Genomic DNA, 23952 nt, shown 5'->3' with positions numbered 1-23952 from the left:
ATGGTCAGAGCAAACAACTGCATACATTTCAGACAACTACAACAGCACATCGTTACTGACAACGTCACCATCAGCAACATCCATTCAGTGATGAATTTGCCACTCATCATCATGCCACTCTTGGTCCCTACAACACTGTGCACATCATCACCTTCTTCAACACAGAGCACAACACACTCATTCTCCATCACTAGGGGGATGAACCAGAACAGTCCAGGTTTGTTGTCGTCTGGGACAACAAAAGTTTGCACCAGGCTGCTCAAGTACAAACTGGTTCACTGAACAGCCACGATTTGTTGTGATTCACCTCCACCAAACTTTCCATTGCTGTTGAGTTCTGTTTGGCATGGAGGTGGTCGCCAACCCCACCAGTGCAAATACATTCAGCAGGTGATGGAGGAAGCTTGAGATTATTTTGTCTTTTTGCTGTCCATGTGTTTACAGTATATACAGCATATGTTGCTGTAGTGTTCATGCAAAACCAAAGAAAATCTTCCCCTTGTAATTGTGTTTTACTTTATGGTGTAAATGTACTGAATATGCAGAAATATCCTAAATTTTTGTGAATATTCATGTATATGTATATGGACTGAGCTTTAGTACGTACACGTGCACCGGTAACAGCACACTGTTAATCATGACATTGGCGCCATCTTTAATGACACACATGATGCATCACAGGAAGTGCAACTCTATCTTTACCACTTAGTATGAATGAATGTTAGCTGAGGACAAATAACATTAATATCACCTTGAATCAAGGATGGTTCGTTTTCATTCTATGATCACTTGCATAATGTAAAATAAAATCCACTAAAATCCACTAAAACATACTTTTCTTATAGCTTTAATATAAAATGATTGCGATGTGTTTTATCTTAAAAAGAAAAAAAAACATTTTCCTGTTTTCTTTATTGTGGCTGACAGAATTGACATGCAGTTACATGACAGGAATCATTACAGTCTCAAAATAAACCTGGTGACAGATTACTACAATTAGAGATTAGAGAGGTACGATGAGAGATTAACATTAACCTTTAATTGTAATAATTTGATATACTGATATACATGCAATAAATACATGCAATAAATGTAATTTTAGTTATATACTTCCTCCCAAGAAACATTTTATTGCTAAATTCGGTAATAATTTATTTACATATTACAGTTTATCTTTTATCTTTTTTAAAATCATGCACTAGATTTATAGCTACTAGAGATAAGCCCATGAGTGTAAACTCCACCTAAATTCAAAACCCCTCCCACATTCTGCAATGATAGGATCCTACTAGTTTAATAATTACTGTGAAGTATTACTTCAGTGTAATTCAATGTCTATTTCACATTAATCTCCACAGTTCTGTCCTTTGGCTTTTTAGACATGGTTGAAAATAAGAAGCATTTGTCCAGGAGTGAGCAGGACTGTGCAGGACGGGTCTCAGTGGAAGGAAAATCTGCTGCTCCATCTTACTCACCATTAGCCTGAGTTGCTTGGGCCGCTCACCATCAGCTCTGTATTGTCGTGTTCTTCTGTCTCTATCTGTCTGCTCTCTGTGTGTCCTACGTTTCTTTCTGTCATTGAAGCCCAAAGCACGTGATGAAGATGGGGCAGCATGATCTTCATCAGCTGCTGATGTTTTCCCCAGCCCTCCCCATCGTATGCCTCTCTCATCTGCTCTATGTCTTGTTTATACCATTCTGTCATTTTGGTTAACTCCCTTTCATTGTCATATTTGTGTAGTTCCATTGATCTAAGGAACATCTCATTAGCCTCTATCAATTCTGTAATCTTCTCATTCTCTTTTAATGCATTTACTTTTTTGTAGAGTTGATCAATATTCATGGAAGCTGACTGAATTTCCCTTTGCTTTTCTTTACGACAGTCTTTGATTACTGTTTTCTCCATTTTTCTGATCTTCTGATAAATCTCACTGCAGTAGAATGTCTCTCTGTTTTCTTCCACCATCTTCTCTATCTTCTCCAGCAGCTCTGAGATGTGAGACCCATCCCCACTCTCCTTAATGTTGAGACAGTGAAACCTGTTCCCACATTTCTCCACAAGTGTCTGGACCTCTTGGCTTCCTGACCGAATGAACTGTTCGGGGTTTTGCTCTTCCTCAATAACAGTGAAGAGGATCATGGTGTTCCTCCAACATCTCTCTCCAAACATCTCCTCCATTTTCTCCAGCATCCCTCTCTCCTCTCCTGCAGGCTGCTTCACTGGTATGACTAGGAGGAAGGCGTGGGGTCCTGGGGCAGACAGACGGACACAGAGTCCCACGTCCTGTCTCACCTCCTCCAGAGAGAGTTCAGGGCAGAACCAGTCAGGAGTGTCCACCACAGTCACCTTCCTCCCAGCCACCTCCCCCTGTCTGCTCTCACTCTGCTGGGGGAGTGTAGATGTAGCAGCCTGGCTCCTCTCCTCTCTGCCCAGGATGGTGTTTCCTGCTGCACTCTTCCCAGCCCCAGTCCTCCCCAGCAGCACCAGCCTGAGTTCTGGTACAGGAACCAGCACTGGAGAGTCTGGACTGGAGAATTCTTCACCCACTGGAAAATAATTAAACATTCAACACATTTTACAATAAAGATACATTTAGAGACATGTATGAGACATGTGAAATGTCCTACAACACTAATCCCTTACTCTGTGGAGGAAGTCCCTCCATACTGTTTCCCGTCTTGGGTGGAGCTGCTGAGTCTGGAGTCTCTTCTGGAGTCTTTCTACTCACTATAACATCAGAACCAGACAGAATGTAGAACATGTTGTTCAGAAGGCAGGTCTATCTCGCATCTTATATTTCTCACTGGTTTCTAGCTTTGACTTTGTCTACCACCAGGGGGGAACCCTCATTCAAATGTTAGTTTTTTCTTTTAAATTTGTAATTGTACTATAATGTTGTAATGTTGTGAAATATATATCAAAGTAAAATAAAGTTGATTAAGGATGGATCGATCTAGAGATCACCATTACATACACCAGAAGCATCAGCAAGAGAGAGCTAACCTCCCTCAGTAATGCCCTTGCACCTTGCTCCTGCGAATTCCCTTTTACATTGTGTTTTTCACTTTTCTTAAACATATTTATCACATACTTCCCATGGGTATGACTTCAAAAGCAGCTAAGTCTAGCAAAAAGTCAAATTTGAAGTCTGAAACCCCGGTGGAGCCAAGTGAAGAGTTCAACATGGCGACACGCTTGCTAGGGGAACACCATAAAGCTACCACGGCTGAATATAAATCAGCGATTGGCCTTGTGGAACTGAAACTTTCAGGCCGTGGTACTGGATAACAAACAGAAAATACTGTCTTCAGTAGGGTTGCCACCTGTCCCGGTTTTCCTGGGACTGTCCCGGTTTTCACGTCGCTGTCCCGGTTTGTCCCGGTTTTCCGTCTTTTTAATATTCGGTCCCAGCAAAAAGAAATTCATTTAATGTCCCGGTTTTCACTAAGTTAGTTCAAACGACTATTTAGACTGTTTCTGCACACTTCAAATCCGTCTTTTTTTCTCGCTGTGTCCCATTTTACACCCGCTCCCGGTAACATTTTACGTTCGCGTATGACAGAGTGTCCTTGTTTTTGTCAGACCTAGGTGGCAACCCTAGTCCTCAGGGGTTCATGCGAACGCTAGCAGACAGTAGGCTATGCTAACCCTTGGGAGCACATGTGCTGCTCTCAGGAGCCATAATGCTAAGCTGACCAAGAAGCGAATCGATCTGGAATCCCGGAGTTGCCGGAACAATACGTGGGTTTACACAAATGGTACTGCTCAGTGCCCAACCATCCTCTCTAACGGCCAGTAATACCCGGGTATGGGTAGAGTGCTGCATTTTCTTTCGTGGAATGTTAAAGGTATGAACAGTCGCAACAAACTAAATCGTGTACTTTCCCTTGTGCGGTGCCTCAGTCAGGGGGGACGTGATCTTTCCACAGAAAACACATTTACGCTGTTCAGAGTAGGGGTGGGCGGATCGATATTTATATCGATAGTATCGATACAAAGGTGAGGATCGGTATCGGATCGATACCACGGCGAAAATATTGATTCTTTTGCTGCAGTTTAGAGGTCTGCGTGGGACTGCTTTTTTAATCCCGCTCCCGCCCGCTCCCGCTTGTTTTAATCCCGCCCCTGCCAAAAAATCGCTTGTTTTAATTCCGCTCCCACCCGCACCTGCTTGTTTTAGTCCCGCTCCCGCCCGCACCGGCCAAAAAAATCGCTTGTTTTAATCCCGCACCCGCCCGCCACATACACATTTCTGTCGCCCCCGCCCGCAATCCTAATATAAATTGAATTAATTAGATTTAGTACTTGAAATTTTCTTATGTATTTATTAAAACAGCAATATAGCGATGGATCGCGCTGTCCCATTTCTTACCACAGTCCTAACACATGCCGTCAGGTGATGTACACCAACACTTTCTGATATCAATCACAACAAGCCGATTTCCCTCTCCATTAATTACAATGGAATATGACTTCCATACATCAGACTTTCCTGTAGTTGGCTTAATTGTGGTGTATTCGCCTGTTTTAATTGAATTTTCCACAGCTGAAACTGGTTGACCGTCTACAGCAGGGGTCGGCAACCTATGGCACGCGTGCCACCATTGGCACGAGGCATAATCACTGGCACGGACCAGCATCAGCAAAAATATATATAATTTAATATAAATTATTATATTAATGGATTATAATTTCAAGTAAAAAGTATCGCCCCCCCCCCCCCCCAACAGTTTGGAAGTATCGGTATCGGCGATACTGACCAGTATCGTATCGGTATCGTATCGATACCAAAATTCCGAGTATCGCCCACCCCTAGTTCAGAGATGCTGCGGGCTAAACGGGAATGGATGGGTAATTTCTTTCATTCTAGGTACTTGCCCCCTGTGTCCGTTTTTGCCTACATCTCTTGTTTAGCCCCTCCTGTCTGTCTTGTCTTTGTTTTAGATTTTCCATGTCCCATTGTGCTGATCACGCCTCCTTGTCTATAACGCCACCTCCCAATGCGTTTCAGTTGTTTCTAGTTCTGTTAGAGTGATCAGTTTGGTATTTTTTCCGCGTGTGTTCCAGTCTTTCCTTGTAGGTTGTTGTGGTTGAGGCTGTCCTTGCCAATACAAATCCTTGTCTAAGCTTCCTATGTTTGCGCTTCTTCAGCTCAGTTTTCCTGGTGTCTGGTGTTACTGCATGTTTCATTGAATGACTGTCCTACCCTGGTTCTTATGTTTTCCATGATCAATTCAAATTTGTTTTACACACACACATTATATATGCATACTCTATATATGGTTTCATTAGAAGTATACATAAATATGGTAGAAACTTCTAGAACGCCTTTTCAGATTGTGAAACACACACTGGATCAGTCAGCTGACCTGTAGACTGCAGGGCTCATCATTCTCACCTGATACTGGAACTCTTCCTTCAGTGTTTTCGTTCTTCTTTTTGCTTAGATTATGTTTGTTTTCCTCCTATAGGAGACACACTGACATGTTTTTCAATCAAGAACCTAAATGCAGACTTGGATTTGGAGTAGTTCCTGCCCTAGTGCTCTTTTCTTTGTTTTTTGAGATGCATAATAAAGACATACCTCTGCCACCCTCTCCCTCGGGACGCTCCTATGTCCTCCTGTGAAAAAGGCAATCCTAGACAAAGCTAGAAGGAGCAGAAAAGGGTAAAATAGTGTAAACAACTTTTCCACTCTGAAATATTTTTGGGAGGTAAAACTAGAGTAAAATGTGGAGATAGACTTACATTGATTTGGTTTATTCACCTAGAAGAAGAAAAGGGAAAAAAAAAAATATTCATACAGAAGATAAAAAAATATTGCAAAACTGAAACACAAAACAGAAACATTATGTATAGTGTTTATTTAGTTATAATGCCCCAGGCTGTGAATTTACATTATTGTAAGTTAAGAGAAGTTACTGTATAAGAAGTTAATGTATTAAGCAGCCGTGATGAACATACTTGTGACAAAAGCACACCTCATTTAAGAGTGAACTTTACAAGTTCGATAGAACACACACACACACACACACACACACACACACACACACACACACACACACTGACGTCATCAGCAACATCCATTCAGTGAGTCTATTCGGACTGGGCCAGTGACAATGTAAAACAACAACAACTGTGCTATGAATTTGCCACTCATCATCATGCCACTCTTGGTCCCTACAACACTGTGCACATCATCACCTTCTTCAACACAGAGCACAACATACTCATTCTCCATCACCAGGGGGATGAACCAGAACAGTCCAGGTTTGTTGTCATCTGGGACAACATAAGTTTGCACCGGGCTGCTCAAGTACAAACTGGTTCACTGAACAACCACGATTTGTTGTGATTCACCTCCACCAAACTCTCCATTGTTGGTGAGTTCTTTTTGGCATGGAGGTGGTCACCAACCCCACCAGTGTAAATACATTCAGCAGGTGATGGAGAAAGCTTGAGGTTATTTTGTCTTTTAGTTTTTCTTTTTTGTTGTTTTTGTTGTCCATGTGTAAACTGTGAAGAGTTTAAAACACAGTCTCCTTTAATCCTTTAATTGGATAGCTAAAATAAAATATTTACGATGAAAAAAATCAGTCTTGTCTGTAAAATCTGAGAGGTCAGATTAAAAAAATGTACACAGATAAACAAATAAAAAGCACCTTAGATTTTAGATGCTTGGTAACGCTGGATAATGCTTCATCATTTCTCAGACATTGCAGTAGTCCTTCATCCTCATGGAACAGACAGTCCACTGTGATCGTATCCTTCCTGGTTACAGATCTGCTGCTGTCTGGTGTAATGTAGTCTGGGTCAAATGTGTGATGGAGTACCACCAAAACTGCAGGCTTTGAGTCTATACCAAAGAACAGAAAAATGCCACTGGCTGCATCCACAATTAGTATGTTAAATAATAACAAAGACAAAATTAATGCAATGTGCATTTAATGCATGATTATGATATGCACAGGCTGCAGAATCATCACAGAATACATTACCTGATAATCCTTTAATTTCACACAGAGCTGCTTCTATGTCAGTTCCAGCTCGTGAAACAACAGGGCAGAAAGTCATAATGAAATCAGATTCCTCCACTCTAACCATTTCTTTTAAAGCTGGTATTTGTTTATGGAGTCTTCTTCTGAACTCAATATGAGTACCTAGGGTGTTTCCAGTTACAATCATTTTGTACTTATTTCCTGTAATAAACAAGGTTTCATCATGTACTCCAAGTGGAAACATACCTATACCTATATAAATTAATATATAATTTCTAAACTTCATAGAACATCATTTTAAATAGAGTTTACAGTTAAAGATGTTTAGCATGTTTACCAGAGGTGGACATTCCAGGTTCAGAAAGTAAAACTCCTTCCCAGGATTTTACTCAAGCTTGCAGGATTTTCTAATTAGTGCAAGTCAGGTAAAATTAGTCCTGGATCAACACAATCCAGGAAGCCTGAGCAATATCTTGGTGAAGACTTTTACTTTCTGAACCTGGAATGTCCACCTCTGATATTTACTATACATACAGTATGTTTAGCTATATAAACTTGCTTCTAATCACTATGAAGTTTTGTTATTAAATGAAAATAATGGATACACAAGTCTCCAAATTCAGAGTGAAAGATTATCTTCTAGGTTGCAACAAGCATGAGACAATATTTTGTACTTTATCCTCATTAGACTTAATACTTGCCCCATGGGCTTGGCAAGGTTTGGGTTGTTGACAGGCCACATGTTGTCCTGCTAGGATTTTCCCCCTTCTGAAGGAGTGAGCTTTCTGTCTTCACTGACAGCTCCTCTGGTTTCCTCCCTTCATTGTTGCTATCATCACTGTGGCCTTGACTCAAGATTTCACTGTCTGGTTGATATTCCGATTTATTTACTGGTTCTATGCAACAAAATGATAATACAAAATACTTAGCATTTATCCAACACTTAACATGTAACTTCTGTTGATATATTCCATATATTATACATAAAATAGACAAAGGTTATTTTAACGTAAAATCTGCACAAAAACTTACTGCTGAAGTCTGGTGTGGCCATGGCTCTCCAGTGACCTCTGTTACTGTGGCCGAGACTGTGCTACAATGTGAAATACACAGCTTTGTCTTGATGACTGAGAAATCACCTGTGTTCCCAAGGTCATAAACTGACAGAGGAGAGTGAAGGCATCGAATCGCTACTCCAAAGGTCTTGGAGTCAAAAACCAATCAAAGAGTAACTAGTATTTTACTAGCAGGCTCTGTATGAAGGCACGAGGCAACAATAATCTGCAAAGAGAGAAGGAAAAAACAAGCTTTTAAGGGAAGTAATCAGTGGGGGATCAGGTGGAGACTAAACTTCAGCTGGAGACTAAGCTTCAGGTGAGGCTGATCGGTGTGACTGTGGTGATTTAGCTCAATTACAAATTCTAAAGTGTACTGTGTAAGGGGTTGTGCATCTGTTCTCCTGGCTCTGGCTACAAAACACTGAGGGCTGAACAAATTTATAATGCTGTTTATGATCTCTGATGGCTATGATCTACGTCTAGAGACGATATCAAAACATAACATAATGTTATAATTTTTTATGCCATCTATTACAAAAAGGCCCACTCTTTCCATACATTATACATCATCTTCCTGCAATACTGGAAAAACTGGAAATCCTACTGTAGGATTAATATTTATTCAGTACCATCAGAGTTGTAGGTATATGTAACGTGTGAACACGTTACAAATATGAAATGTGTAAGTATTTATATGTGTATAATAATTCCATGCCAAATTGCATACGGTATAGAATGAAAAAGAAATGCTCACCACACCTTTCTGTTGTTGTGGTAGAGAAGAGGGAGTTATCACCTTCAGTCTGAATCTCACTCAGTCTGTAGCACTTTCACTTTATGCTGAATATTACTGCTTACATTTTTTTAGGCTTTGGACCCACAGCACCATCTAGTGGCTACAGTTAAGCCCATAAAGTACACATGCGCATATAGAAAATAGTTTTCCTCATGTCACTTTACACAATGTTGTTACACCCAGTCTCGGTTGGGCGTGCAACAATGGTGAACATGTTCAACTAGACAGGCGACAGATGATGAATACCTATAGCCTATCATTCACTACTCAGCTATTTATACTACAGTATGTATCATAAATATCATGCAGTTTTATAAAAAAATAATCAGTGCATGGGTGTAATGAACTATGTGTTATTAAACTAGTAGTTTAACAAAACTTGGCAGTAGCCTGCTGGTACTACATTTTGTGTGGTGCGGTGTCAGCCACAACAAAGCTAGCTTTTACTGCTGTTTGTGGTTGTGTCTTTCGCGAACACATTCTGTTGTGATCGCAGTTTGCCTTTTAATTCTTTGGCAATTTGTTTGCTTAATTTTGGCATACCTAGCTCCGTGTTTGGTCTCAAAATGCCAACATAGTTGTACTCTTGACAACCACCACCGCTTCATAATACAAAAGACATACCGGTTTTTCTCATTGAAGCACAAAGATGTATTTGCTTTGCCATATTTCTTGAAACACCCTTCCATCTGCATTGATTTTTCTCTTCCTGAAAAATTTGGGATCAATGTTTGTATTTGTTACTTACTGGGAAAATCGCATCGATGTGGAAACACTGCAGTAACAATTATAACAATTGTGGCAAATGTAGCTTTGGTCACTACATGTATTTGACTTGTTTTTTTTTTAGACAATTAGGCTTTTTAAGCTCTCGCGGGCCTGGGTTGGGGGATCCCTAGAAGGTTTCTCTAGTGAATGAGGAACAAGGCTGTTATCACCATATACTTTATTACATTCACTCAGAACATCCTTTCATCACAGTTAAATGAGTTTAGATTTAAAAAATACATAAATACATCCCATAGGTCTAACCAGAGGCCCATGGGCGTGGTAGTGGGGGGAAAAGTGGACCTGACTACCCAGGCCCCGAGTAGGGACAGGGACCCATTTTACTCATGTGCCTTGTTTACTGGCACTTATAGGGTCCCACTGACATTGAGAGTGTACAGGGCCCAGAATTTGCTGCTACGCCCCTGTGTAGGCCCAATCATTACTTCCCAAGCCCCAACATTAACCACCCCTTCCAGCGCTGTCCCAGATTTAAACATTTTTTACAAAAGTGTGAGGGAGTGCAGTACCTCATCACCTCCCAAAATAGAATAGAAACAGAAACAATAAACCAAAAGAAAACTCTTACAAAACAACCAAGTGCAAACAAAACCAATGAGGGGAAGACATGCACCCCAACATTCAATCATTAGAGCAAAAGATACCGCCAATGGCCTGGCAACCGTACCTATGATCTGTATCGTGTCTAAATTAAACCCAGCAGTAAGTATACTAAAGAGGGGAAAAACGGCCACCAGACAGCAGCGCCACTCCACTGCGAGAAAGAACAGCACCACTTTTAAACGTCTCTTCCCACCAAATATTCCTCATTAACTGTCACGGTGAGGCGGCCCCCTACCGGCCGCCTCCGTCCACAGCGGCTGTGTTGTTGTTGTTTTGTGACGTCGTGTACGCCCCTCAGGTGGGCGGAGCCCGTGATCCGTTCCCACCTGATGGTCGTTTGTCTGTCTATATATGTCTTGTCTTTGTACCAGTTGACCGCTGGTCATTATATCCTTAATTCGGATCTATTGCACGGGTTTTAGGTTTGCACACTTTATATTAAACCACCCTTTTTCCCTGAGACTTGGCGTGATCGCTTCCTTTTTGTTGCTCACACCTGCCCGTCACAGAATGACCAGCCACCCTTCGGAAGCCGCCGAGTCTCTTTTTCTTTCTCCTTCGTTCGTGGTCATGTCTCGTGGTAAGTGTTTGTCTGCGTGGTGTTTTGTTTGAAGAGCTCCGCCGTGCTTAGGTGTTTTGTGTGTGTGTGTGGCACGGCGAGGACCAGGGCAGTCTGCCCTGAGAAAGCTTTTCATGTCCGTTATTCGTTGCGAGAGTTCCGCCGTGCGTTTGTTTGTGTGTGGCACGGTGAGGACCAAGGCGTCTGCCTGGGAAAACTCTCATGTGTATGTTATAAGTGTGTACGGGTAGCGGACCGTAGGATCAGTGTGCATGCTCGTTTGTTATATGTTCAATGTTGCATGTGTGTGACGCGGTCGCCGCTCGTCACGGTCGCCTCGCTCCCCGTGTGTCTTGTGTTTAATGTGGGGAGCGACTGCGACTCTGAGCGGCGCGTCACCATTGTGTTTGTATATGTAGAGCACGCATGTTTTTGATCCCGTTCGTTTACCGTCTGTGCACTACTTTCTGTTTGTGTAGTATTTGCGTGTTCGTTGTGTCCTAGCGTGTTCGTGAAATGTCGTTGTTATATGTAATTCCACGCTTGCTCCTCCCCTTAAATGTGTGTTTGGGGGGGGGACCGGTTGTGGTCCCGTGCCACTGGGTATGGCACGGAGGGCGTCGGTGTGGCGCGTTTGTGTTGTATGTTGGTGGTGTGGTTGGGTGTGTGTGTGTGTTTGTATGTGCTGTTTCTGTGCAGGTGCTTCCCCCTGGCGGTGTCGTGGTGTTCCTGGACCTTGTGGGGGTCTCCACCTGGCAGGAGCCCCCTTATATTGTGGGGTGACCGGAGCCCGGTCATGAAGAGCCCCTCCCTAGAGGGCTGGGGCCCCCGGATGTTTGGGGACCATGGGGCTCCGGTCTGAGAAGCTCCTGCTGAGGAAGGAGATCCTCCCTCCTGCCCGGGGTGACCAGGAGGCCCTTGGGGCTGCTCCCTAGCCCGCGTCGGGGGTGCTCTGGGCCTCAGTCTCTGGCGCTCCTGGGTTGGGTGGAGGAGTCCACCTTGCGATGAGAGGCCCCGGGAGGGGTTGGCTCCCCAGGAGGCTGGGGTGACCCCTAGCAGAAGGCAGGGGTCAGCTCTGGGAGGAGGTAGGTCCAGGAGGTGAAGTAGCCACGCCTCGGGGAGGTAACCTGCACACACGCACACACTAAGGACGACAAAGGAGTCGTAGCTCCTCGTCCGCACACCCTTGGGGCTCTCTGGCTAAACGCCGGTTAGGGCGTGAGGGCCCTGTGACCGACTGGGGCGTGGTTATGTGTTGTTAACGGCCCGGTCGGTCCAGGGTCCCGCCCGGGGAGGTGAGCTGAGTAATGTTTTATGTGTTTTGTGTTTCAGCTCGTGGACTGCAGGAGGTGTGTCCCTGCCTGTCCTTGCCTTCCTGCCCCTTCGTGTTGTTGTGCAGCCGCTGTGTGCCACACACCCAGTGGAGGGGAGTGCGGCTTGGTGGGGGGGTCTGTCACGGTGAGGCGGCCCCCTACCGGCCGCCTCCGTCCACAGCGGCTGTGTTGTTGTTGTTTTGTGACGTCGTGTACGCCCCTCAGGTGGGCGGAGCCCGTGATCCGTTCCCACCTGATGGTCGTTTGTCTGTCTATATATGTCTTGTCTTTGTACCAGTTGACCGCTGGTCATTATATCCTTAATTCGGATCTATTGCACGGGTTTTAGGTTTGCACACTTTATATTAAACCACCCTTTTTCCCTGAGACTTGGCGTGATCGCTTCCTTTTTGTTGCTCACACCTGCCCGTCACAATAACCACACAATCGATACGCACCTACCTTATTAAGGTGCTATTCACTCGGACATAGACAACCCGCGACAATAGTAAGATATATTTAACACACAGAGGTAGCCATTAAGTAGCTGGCTCACCACTCTAGTTACTATTCAAATCTTCTATTAAAAAAATTCTAAAACTCCATGGAAATGCATGGCGAAAGGACACCAACCTTTGATTCCAGGCCACCGCTCAACAACCAGTACGAATCGCCACCTCCAGAGCTAGAAACGCAGCAACTTGAAGTTAAAATACCCACCATTCACTCCCTGGTTGCTTCCACACACTAAACTCAGCTCTAGGATATGCATATTGGAGCACACCTGAGTTAGAAAAACAGTTCAGTGTAGGGAAAGACTAACAATAGGAGTAGATTCAATAGTTCTGGGCCCGTATTTATCAAACTTCTTAGAGTGGAATTTTGGACTTAAGTGCTGAAAAATTCTTAGATTTGCTCCTACTCACAGAGTTAAGCGTAAGTGCCTGTTATCAAAACTCTCAAGTATAAGAATCACTCTTACTCTCCCGAAAAGTTAAGACTGCTCCAGAGGACTCATAAGTCATTAAGAGTTGCCACCAGGGGGCTGAGATGGCACTGAGAAGACAGAGAAGCGTGTGAACCTTCATTTTAGGTACACATTTCAATTTTATAGATATATAAATATGCACATAAATATGCACAATGCACAAATATGCACAATAATTAGGCATTAAGATAAGCATGGGTTTAAATGTTTTTTTCTTCCTTTCATTTTTTTTGTGCAAAAGTGTAATATTCATGCTGCGATTTTAATATTTTAATTTTAAGCTTTGACATGTGCCTTGTCCGTTATTGTATGTCATTTGGGAGTGAGTCCTCTGTCAGACCTCCTTCAGACGCTCACTTTTCCTCCAGCCATTCATGACTGGAGGTGTTTGGAAGCGCTGTCAGAGAGGGAGGGGCAGATGGAGAATCTGCGCTCAAGCCAGCAGGGTCGGGAGCACCAGCAGCTTCTTTATTACTGACAGATGCAATTATTTTGAAGTGACAATTAGCATCAAATTGTTTGTGTGCAAATCTAAATAAATGATTAAAACCTTGTCTTTGAGATATGTTTTAGAATTCCATTAATGCAGGATCCTGACCCCCCTCCACTCCACAGATCATCAGTGTCTTTCCCCATGATACGCTGCACTAGAGGTCTGCGCGGGACTGCTTTTTTAATCCCGCTCCCGCCCGCTCCCGCTTGTTTTAGACCCGCTCCCGCCAAAAAGTCGCTTGTTTTAATCCCGCTCCCGCCCGCACCTGCTTGTTTTAGTCCCGCTCCCGCCCGCACCGGCCAAAAAATCGCTTGTTTTAATCCCGCACCCGCCCACCACATACACATTTCTGTCGCCCCCCGCCCGCAATCCTAATATGAATTGAATTAATTAGATTTAGTACTTGAAATTTTCTTATGTATTTATTAAAACAGCAATATAGCGATTGATCGCGCTGTCCCATTTCTTATCACAGTCCAAACACATCCCGTTAGGTGACGTACACCAACACTTTCTGACATGTATCACAACAAGCCGATTTCCATCTCCATTCATTACAATGGAATATGACTTCCATACATCAGACTTTCCTGTAGTTGGCTTAATTGTGGTGTATTCGCGTGTTTTAATAGAATTTTCCACAGCTGAAACTGGTTGACCGTCTACAGCAGGGGTCGGCAACCGCACGCGTGCCACCATTGGCACACCGAGGCATAGTCACTGGCACGCGACACGCAGGACCAGCATCAGCAAAAATATATATTTTAATATAAATTATTATATTAATGGATTATACTTCCGCGAGTGACCGTAGCGCGCGACTCCGCACGCACACCTCGCGCGAACGGCGGAGGCGTTTAAACTTGGCGATCGATCGCGATATAATACTTTTTGTGTCGATTTACACCTCCCCCCCTCCTCGGTCAACAATTTAAACTCGCCGCCATAGTGGCACACTCATTGACTGGACATGTTAAAGTTGGCACTCCATGTCTCAAAGGTTGCCGACCCCTGGTCTACAGTCTCTGCCATTTCTGTATCAAAATGACAAAATGACGCACACTTCATGTTCACGTGATCAGTTGCTTAGCCAATATTTTGAATTAGTTTATTGCTTACTTACTGAATGATTAGTTGTTTTCGTCCTGTTCCTTATGCATGGAAATAATTGCGTTGTTATTATTATAATTTTCTAGACTATTAATTTGCGGGATTTTTCTACATGTATATGTGGTCCCGCTCCCGCATCGCCTGGACTAATTCAACTCCCGCTCCCGCCAATAACAATTCAATTCTGTCCCGCGCCGCAAGATATTCTGTCGGGATTACCGCGGGAGTGCAGACCTCTACGCTGCACCACCTCACAAAATGTGCCAAGAGGCTTGCCCGATGGTCCTCCGCCTGAATGTGATTTGGTTAGAATGTATGCTGTCTCCAAAATAAATCTGAGAAAATATATGAATAACAAAAGAAAGAAGGGAAAATTATACATACCAGTGTGTGTCACATACTTAAAGGTAGATATGAAATATTTTTTAATGGATTATTTATTTATTTATTTAACTATGTAAATACGCTGTGTTATTTCACAAAAATTATGACTGCAACATTATTAAGTTAAATATGAAGGTATTTCAACATTTTCTGAATTTTATCTTGACATTTCTCAGGAAATATTATTGAACATGAAATCAGATCCAGTGATTGGTTCTTGCAGGGGGTTTTGAAACGACGTCATCCAGGATCAGCTTTGCGGCACAGCCAGGTGTCGTAAATCAGCTCTGAGACTGACACTTAAGAATTCCTCCTACACTTCGCTTAAAGTGAGGCTGAGAGGCTTGATAACTAACTTTTAGTCTCAGCTTTTAACTAAGAATTATTTTAGACATAAGTCAATTCTTAGCTGCATTCTTAGGAGTAATTCTAAGAAGTTTGATAAATACGGGCCCAGTTCTTCAGTAGAAACTGGCTCATGGGTATCTTGAATTCTGATCTATCTATACTATCTAGGATGAATTCTTTTAGCAGATGCAAAGTACTTTGCATGTCGCTCTGGATAAGAGAATCTGCAAAATGCCCCAAACGTGATGTAAATGTAAACTGCTAGGAAATCTTCACTATCACACACTGGATCAGTCAGCTGACCTGTACACTGGAATGTACATAATTCTACAATGTGTTATATATCTAAAATCTGTGTTTTGGGTATGTCTAACATTTGTGGTGTACATCCAGATATGTGAACTGGAAATCAAGTTCAAACCCTAATTGCACAATGAATTAAATCACAGGTATTTGCAGTTTAGTTTTAGTGTTAGAGTGCACTAGAATTGCACAGCGTTTTTGCAATACTGCTGCACGTTCTGTGATACAATAACCAGTTGCTGTACATTTTCTTCTCTAAACATTCTTATATAAGAGCTGTAGAATATCAAGTGTTCTAACCACCCAATCAGTGTCTTGTGAAGTTTTCCCAACATACGATTACATATGAAAACTAACATTTGCTACACACCTCTTAATATTTTGTTTAAAAAAAAAACTATATAAAATTAGTTCATATATTAACAAAAAACACCTGAAGTTTTAGATACTTTGTAACTCGTGATAGTGCTTCATCATTTCTCCGACAATTCAGTAGATTTTGATCCTTATGGAACAGACAGTCCACTGTGATCGTATCCTTCCTGGTTACAGATCTGCTGCTGTCTGGTGTAATGTAGTTTGGGTCAAATGTGTGATGGAGCACCACTAGAACTGCAGGCTTTGATTCTGAATCAAAGAACAAAAGACATAAATAGCAACATGATGTCCATAAATAGCATGTAAAATAAAACAAGAAAATAAAATATGCATTTGAAATATTAATACATACATCTTTCATCACAGAACATGTTACCAGATACACTACTATGTTCACATAGAGCTGATGAAATAATAATAATAATAATTTCCACTTCTATAGCGCCTTTGAAAGTACCCAAGGACACTGACTTCTTTATGGAGCTTTTGTTTGGAATTTATGAGCTTTTAGGGCGTTTCCACTCATTAGGTGTTCACATACTTTCCTCAGTGTTTCTATTGCATGCTCAGGTCATGGAGATGCTATTTAACCTTGCTTTTGTCAGTAACAAAAAGACAACGTAACAGAGACAACGGTCATGGACAAAGGTCCACAGATCACCTCTGTGGATCTGGAGGCTATGCACCCGGTGAGCATTACATAAATATAAAATACTTTCCTTGCGCCACTGAATTGCCCCGAACTGAAATGCCAAAGTAAGGTAGAATATTATTAAAGGGCAACTTCTGACAGAACAATTCAGACTCTATTCTGAAATATTTGAAAAGGTTTATGCCTCACTTCCCCCCAAAGAACTCCTGAGAAGCACCCCAACTTTATGGCTACTGTTAAGGTTCTACATCTAGACAAAATACCAATGAACAGAGATGTGAACTTTGTGAAACTTCACAATGGCCTTACACTATATGCAAAAGTATTCAGACTTAATAAACTGCTTACCGGATTTGCTATTAAGTTCGCATAGCACTGCTTCACTGTCAGTTCCACCCCTGGAGACAACAGGACAGAACACCATTATGACGTCAGCGTCCTGCACTGCAGACACCTCCTTTAGATCTGGTATTTGTTCATGGAGAATCCTCAGGAAGTCCAAATGGCAATGCATGGTGTTGTCAGTCAAGATGCAGAAATAACTGGACATCTGTTGAATAGGCTGAATTATGCAAATGTCACTCTCCATGCAGTGGTCTAGTTTTCCTACTACTTTACATTTAACTTCATAAGCTGTGTCTAGTTTTAAATCATCCAGTGTAACTATATCTTGGTTTGGTTGCACAGAATAACACATCCACTCATCCTGTTGCATTATCTTGTACAGTAGCCACACTCTTAGTGTAGAAGAACACGAGACACCCAGCTTAACTTTGACAATGTTGTCTTTGACATGTATTATAGTTGGTTTTGGTGGAGGAACAAAGCAAACAGCTTGATCAGATCTATTTTCATAGAGAAGAATGCAGGAACCTGGGTGAAGCTCATGATCCTTAGATGTTACCATGAATTTCGTTGATAAACTATTGCATGATTTCATCAGGTCTTCAAAGGTCTTAAAATGTTCCCTCATAGTTTTCCTGATGCCATCACTGACCCAAGTCTGTTGTAGGTACTCGGCCCCAGACATTTCAAGAGTATCCCTCTTCAGAAAGGCTTCTTGCTGAGAAAGCAATGGATCTGGCTGTCCAAGACTTGTGAATGTGTAACAAACCACATTATGTATTTTATAGTCCAACAAGGCTATATCCATGTTTTCATCCATTTCAGTTCCAGTGTTCTGCAATTGATGGAGAAATGCACATACAGTTTTACATTCCTGTTCTTTGAACTTGAACCACTGATGTTGAAAGGAGACTTCATATGAAGATCAAAGAGACTGTATAATGATCTTTCTTCATTCTTACATGCTCTGATAGATGAGATCAAGAAATCATGTTTGTCTTTAAAATCTTTCCCATATTCCAGACAACCCTGTAGCATGGTTTGGATCTTCGTCTGTAGTGGCAGTAAAGCAGTTTGCTCAGTGACCTTTAGGAACTCTCTGCATTTCTCTTCAACTTCCATTAAATTATTAATGACATCCTGTGTATTCAATCAATCAATCAATCAAATTTTATTTATATAGCGCTTTTTACAACAGTTGTTGTCACAAAGCAGCTTTACAAGTGCAGAGTCCTAGCCCCCAGTGAGCAAGCCAAGAGTAGATTCCTGAGTAGATTCTTGTTTATGACTCTCAGACAGATCACATCACTTTCAACTGTGTAGCCCAGCTTGCCCACTGCTACACATTTTATCTCATAAATTGTGCTGTAGTCCAGATCAGTCAGAGTAACACTATCTTGGTTTTCTCCACATGCTGAACAATCCGATGATTCTGCTGTTGAGTCTTGTACAGTAGTCTGGTCTCCACTGTGGCAGGACACGAGGGACCCAACTTTATTGTCACACTGTTATCTGTCATGTGATCCACAACTGGACAGTCTGGTGTTGATTGAGGATGAAAAAACACTGGTTCATCTGATCCATTTTCATAGAGCAGAATGCAGGAGCCTGGATGATTATCCAGTTGTTTCGACACAACAATGAATTTTGTGTGACTACTCTGATAATGATTGTATATTTTCTGTAATGTATTAAACACACACAAGTTACTCTTCATGATCTTTTTAATGTCTGCAGACAGCCATGACTTGTGTTTTGGACCAGGTTGAGATGGGTTATCAGTTTCCTTATTTTCTGTGGGTTCTAAGTTTATCTTTTGTTTGTTTAGGAGGTTGTCTGGTTCCTGCAGAGATGTGAACGTGTAACAAACTAAATTCTCTACTTCCAGATCCATTAGTAGACTGTCTATATCACCATCAATTTCTGCTTCATTCAGCTGGTTAAGTAGAGCTTTAATTGTTGTAGATTAGTTTTTTTTTTTGTCTTCTATCCACTTCTGAAGATCCCTGGGTTGAAAAGGAGACTTTTCATAACCATGTAGAAGATTCGTCACAAAAATATTTGGTTCACCTCTACGGACTTTTGGCAGCAAGAGTCCAAGTTGTCATGAAATCTAGTTTGTAATGAGAGCAGTACTTCTTAAAGTCCAGCACACGATCTTTAAATGATTTGAATGACTTTGCCACTATGTCTTCCAGCAGGTCATTACATTTCATTTCTGTGGTATTTAAAGTCTCAATTACTGACTCCACATCCCTGATGATCTCTGTGCTGATGTTTCGCTCAAGTTTGGATTCTCCTTTTTCTCGATTGATCAGAGGGTGAAGCCACACTTTGAGTGGTACAGCATGTTCTCCATCCTTTCCAAGCATGTTGGGAAGATCTGTACAAACCTTCATGGCATCTTCAAAAGTGTTTGGGTTATAGGGCAATTTGAAATCACCATGAAATGAACAATTACATTTTTCAAATGCTCTCTTATCATTTTGTCTGAACACCCGCAGAAACACCTTTCAGTTTCTCTGGGCATTGGATAGTGCGCTCCCGTGGAAAGGAATGGAGTGGTGTGGAGCCGATGCGTAAGCACCCAATGCCCAACAGCGGGGTGGTTTAAAGCCACCAGGCCATTTAACCTTTTATGGGCAGTCATGGCCTGGCGGTTAGGGAACTGGTCTTGTGACCGGAGGGTCGTGGGTTCGATTCCCAGACAGGCCATGACTGAGGTGCCCTTGAGCAAGGCACCTAACCCCAACTGCTCCCCGGGCGCCGGGCTAGGGCTGCCCATCGCTCTGGGCACGTGTGATCCACAGCCCCCTAGTAATCACTAGTGTGTGTGTGTGTGTTCTGACTGCACAGATGGGTTAAAAGCGGAGGACAAATTTCGATTGGGGTGTAAGAAATCACAATTGACAAAATATGGCACATTTAGGGCTGCAATTTCTAACGTATCCTATCCTGTAGCAGCCATATTATTATGGTGTTGACTTTGTTTGGGACAAAGCAATTAATGTTAAAACACCTGTAAAATTTAAATACAGGTATCATTATGCATATTCCAACGTTTACCACATATCACATTCAGTGACTCAAAAATGGTTTTGAGATTTTCATTTCCTTAAGTGCAGTACAGAGTTCGACTACCAAAAAGTTATATATTTTTTTATTTCCTAAGGAACAGCTTTTGCTCTTTAGGATCAGCTGTGTTGGTACAGGAATTATGAAAATATTGCTTTTGATGTATCAAATCTAAATTGTCTGTCTTCATCCATTACTATATATTTTATCAATTAAAACTATAGCCTAGTTGTAAAGCATCTTTGTGACCCTACACGTCAGCAAGAAATGATCTAAAATTATATAAATATGATGCAAGTATACACAAATTTCAATAAACTGTGTAACACCGTAAGACATGGCAGCATAGGAGAAGTTCTCCCGAATCATAACGAGTTTGAAGCCCCTGAAAACATTCGTTCTTGGTGTTGAAATAATATAAACGTATGTAAAAAGAGGGGCAGAGATGGCAACTAGGTTTAGGAGTAAGAAATCACAGCAGCATGCTGGATTTTATGATGAAAGTGAAGAGAATGTCACCGGCGTTGGCGATAGCGAGGGTGAGAGTGGCGCAAAACCACAAGACGTTGTTGATATGGGACTAAAAAACAGCTTAGTGACATTAAAGACGAGATCTCGAAAACTAATATTAGACTCGCGGAGGCGGAAAACAGAATCGTGAAAGCGGAGGAAAGAATCCAAAACACGGAGGACATTCTGACACAAATGCTAAAGTTATTTGCGCAACTGGATGCTAAAGTTTCTGACCAAGAGGGCCGTAGCAGACGCGAAAACGTCAGAATTTATGGAATATCCGAGGGCGCAGAGAGGGATTCTACATGTATGATATCATTTGTGGAAAAAATACTGCGAGAAAACCTCGACGTTCCGAACGAAGAACCGCTACACATTGAACGAGCTCACCGCTCACTTGGCACGCAGCCTCCCGCTGGAGCTCAGCCAAGATCTATCCTGGTGAAGTTTCTCAGCTACAAAACGAAGGAAAAGATTCTGCGTTTAGCATGGCAAAAGAAGGTTTTCATATTGGAAGGTAAGCAGATTAATCTGGACAATGATTATGCCCCGCGGGTACTGGAAAAACGAAAAGCATACGCAGAAGCTAGAAAAGTCCTAAAGGAGAGAGGAATCCGATTTCAGACTTTATACCCGGCTCGTCTAAGAGTGAAATGTGACGATGGATTCAAGACTTATGAAACAGCAGAGGAGGCCACAGATGATATGACAAAGAGAGGACTACCCGTCAAAGTTATTAAGCCACCGGAGACACTCATGGAGCAATTGCAACAGCTTACTTGGCACAGAGAGGGGGGTCCGAAAGAACGGGCACCTATCAATAGGCGCAAAGTAAACTACAAGGAGAAACTACAACCAGTCCCACCAGGATTTCGCGGGCCTTTTTTGTGATTGTTGCGGGCTAAAATGTTTGATGTTGCGGGTGTTTTTCAAAAAAATTGCGATGGAAGTTGCGGTGTGTTTTTGCTTTTTTGTGAGTACGTTACAATAGGGAGTAAATGTTGTATGGTTTCCTCTATTTAGTAGTCCATTTTAATTATCTATTTACCTATTTATTCAGGGTTGCCAACTTTTCAAGATCGCTTGGAGTAAGATTTGAACCTGGAGGGGGTGGCGAACATTAATTGTTGACGGGGGGGGCGGGGTTAGCGAACGTAAGTTGTTACCGGGCGGCCTGTAAAATGGACACAAATTAAGTATTATATCGAGATCGATCGCCAGTGGTTGGCGCCAGAGCGAACTAGTAACTCATAGATATGGATCAGAGATAAATAAACTTTATCTCTGACTTTAAACTTTATCTCAGTTTAAAGTTTAAACTTATAAACTTTATCTCAGACCCTCGCCGCTTGTGTGCACTGCAGTGACTTCGCGGGCTACCGTTGCATTGTGGGGAATGTAGTGTTTGTGCGTGCAAAACACCATCGGGCGGCTGTGACCTGCGGGCCGGTTCTAATAGTAATTAAATATCATCCAGGGGGCCATAGATAATCAATTCGCGGGTCGGATCTGGACAGTTTATCCCCGCTTTCATGTATTGTACAGGGATACTGCTTTTCCCGATCTTTTTGCCGTTATTTTCGTCGCTCATGCTGCTTTCAGTCTGCTCCTCTTGAACGTATATACGGAAGTAAGGCGGGAGTTTGTCGACGTCACATCAAGACGACATCAGTGATTGGTCAAATTTGCGGGAAAGTTGCGGTGATTGGCTGAAGTTGCAACACCGCCCTGAATTCGCGGTGTTTGCTTGAAGTTGCGTTGAAGTTGCAAATCGCAACATCGCGACTTTCTGGAGGGTCTGTACAACACTTCAGACGAGACGGACCCCCAAACGAGGTGGGGAAATAAGAACTATGAGAAGAAACAACACTGATAACATTGATTTTTTTGACTATTTACGGATGAATGTACAATCGGAATGTGAACAATGACCGCCTAATGTAATCTAGTAAACTGTATAATATATATGATTCAGGTGCTAAAGCTTCGGACGGAACTTCTGGGCAAAGCCATGATTAAGGGCCTTCCCTATCGTTATTGAGAGAGAGGTTTTCCCTTAAGCCCTATCCGGACGGGATTAGTTTCTCAGGGGGTCCTGGGGTAATTTTCTCTTTTACGGGGGGTCCTCTGTGATTTTAATCCCGTCCGGAACGAGCATGTCCGTGTTTTTCTCAGACGTCCTCAGAGAAAATTACAGGCGGAATTACCTACTGTTTTTCGCTGTACTCCGTGGTCGTCTGGTAATTTTAGTCCCGTCCGGATCCACATGTCTGAGTTTATACATGCAGACATCACCTCGCGTTTAATAAAACAGCTATATGTCCACTGCCACGCACCGTAGTTACACGTTGGGCGCGCGTTTTCACGGAGATCCACGTAAAGACAGCGGCGAGCGAAAATGGATTTACTGGATTTTTTAATGAATTTATTTTATTTTATTTAACGGATTTATTTAGCTATTTACATTCATTAGCGATTTTTTATAATGTGTTTTCTGTATTGGTTTAACAAAATAGCTTAACTTAAACGGAGATCTTAAATGCTGAACTGAACAGTAGTAAAGTTAAAAGTTAAAAAGGAATCATTAGAGTTGGCAGTGTGACATTATTAAACATGCTATCACGTGACAAGGCGATGTCATGTGACCGAGAAAGCCAAAAACTCACGGGTCCTCCTGTTTTTTCAATTGCTGTCCGGATGCAAGAGTTTTATCACTGAGTACAAGGGTGAAATATTTTTCACAGACGTCCCCCTGAAAAACTAATCCCGTCCCTTTCTGACTCAAACAAGGTCGTAGAAAAGACCTCAGTTATGGAAGTCACTCAAGATTGTTATTTTGAGTTTGTTCTAGTCGTTTTCTTTATTCACTATGATACTTTGCAGCTTCATGTTTATATGTTTGTTTTATTAGTGGAAACCAGGGAAAGGATTATATATGGTAACAAAAAATCCAATGGAAACCATAAGAATAATTTCGTTGAACGTTAATGGAATACTCAACCCGATTAAGAGAGGAAAGATTATGTCTAAATTAAAAAAGGAGAAGATACAAATTGCACTTTTACAAGAGACACATCTCAGTAACACTGAACATGCTAAATTAGCAAGAGAGGGTTTTAAGCAGGTATTCTCCTCACATTACAGAGCAGGACATAGAAGGGGTGTGGCAATACTATTACACAAAACATTGAACTATGAACACATATCTGAAATTAGAGATAAAGAGGGCAGGTTTGTAATGATTAC

General features: G+C 42.1%; 2 protein-coding genes across 2 annotated transcripts in view; both read right to left on the bottom strand.

Annotated features, from left to right (window-relative positions):
• The window catches only part of LOC143518491 (GTPase IMAP family member 7-like), a 45789-nt gene that overhangs the window by 14260 nt on the left and 7577 nt on the right, over positions 1-23952 (bottom strand). The window lies entirely within an intron of this gene.
• On the bottom strand, positions 1275-5458 carry LOC143518490 (GTPase IMAP family member 7-like). The gene is made up of 3 exons (XM_077010983.1): positions 5400-5458; positions 2645-2728; positions 1275-2547 (listed from the first exon to the last, which is right to left on the bottom strand). The coding sequence occupies exons 2-3, from the start codon at positions 2664-2666 to the stop codon at positions 1478-1480; spliced, it is 1092 nt and encodes a 363-aa protein (XP_076867098.1). The 5' UTR covers positions 2667-2728; positions 5400-5458; the 3' UTR covers positions 1275-1477.

Source organism: Brachyhypopomus gauderio, chromosome 7 (assembly GCF_052324685.1).
Source record: "Brachyhypopomus gauderio isolate BG-103 chromosome 7, BGAUD_0.2, whole genome shotgun sequence".
Lineage (NCBI taxonomy): Eukaryota > Metazoa > Chordata > Actinopteri > Gymnotiformes > Hypopomidae > Brachyhypopomus > Brachyhypopomus gauderio.
The sequence above is the reverse complement of the archived record's forward strand: the minus strand, read 5'-3'. Positions and strand labels throughout refer to the sequence as shown.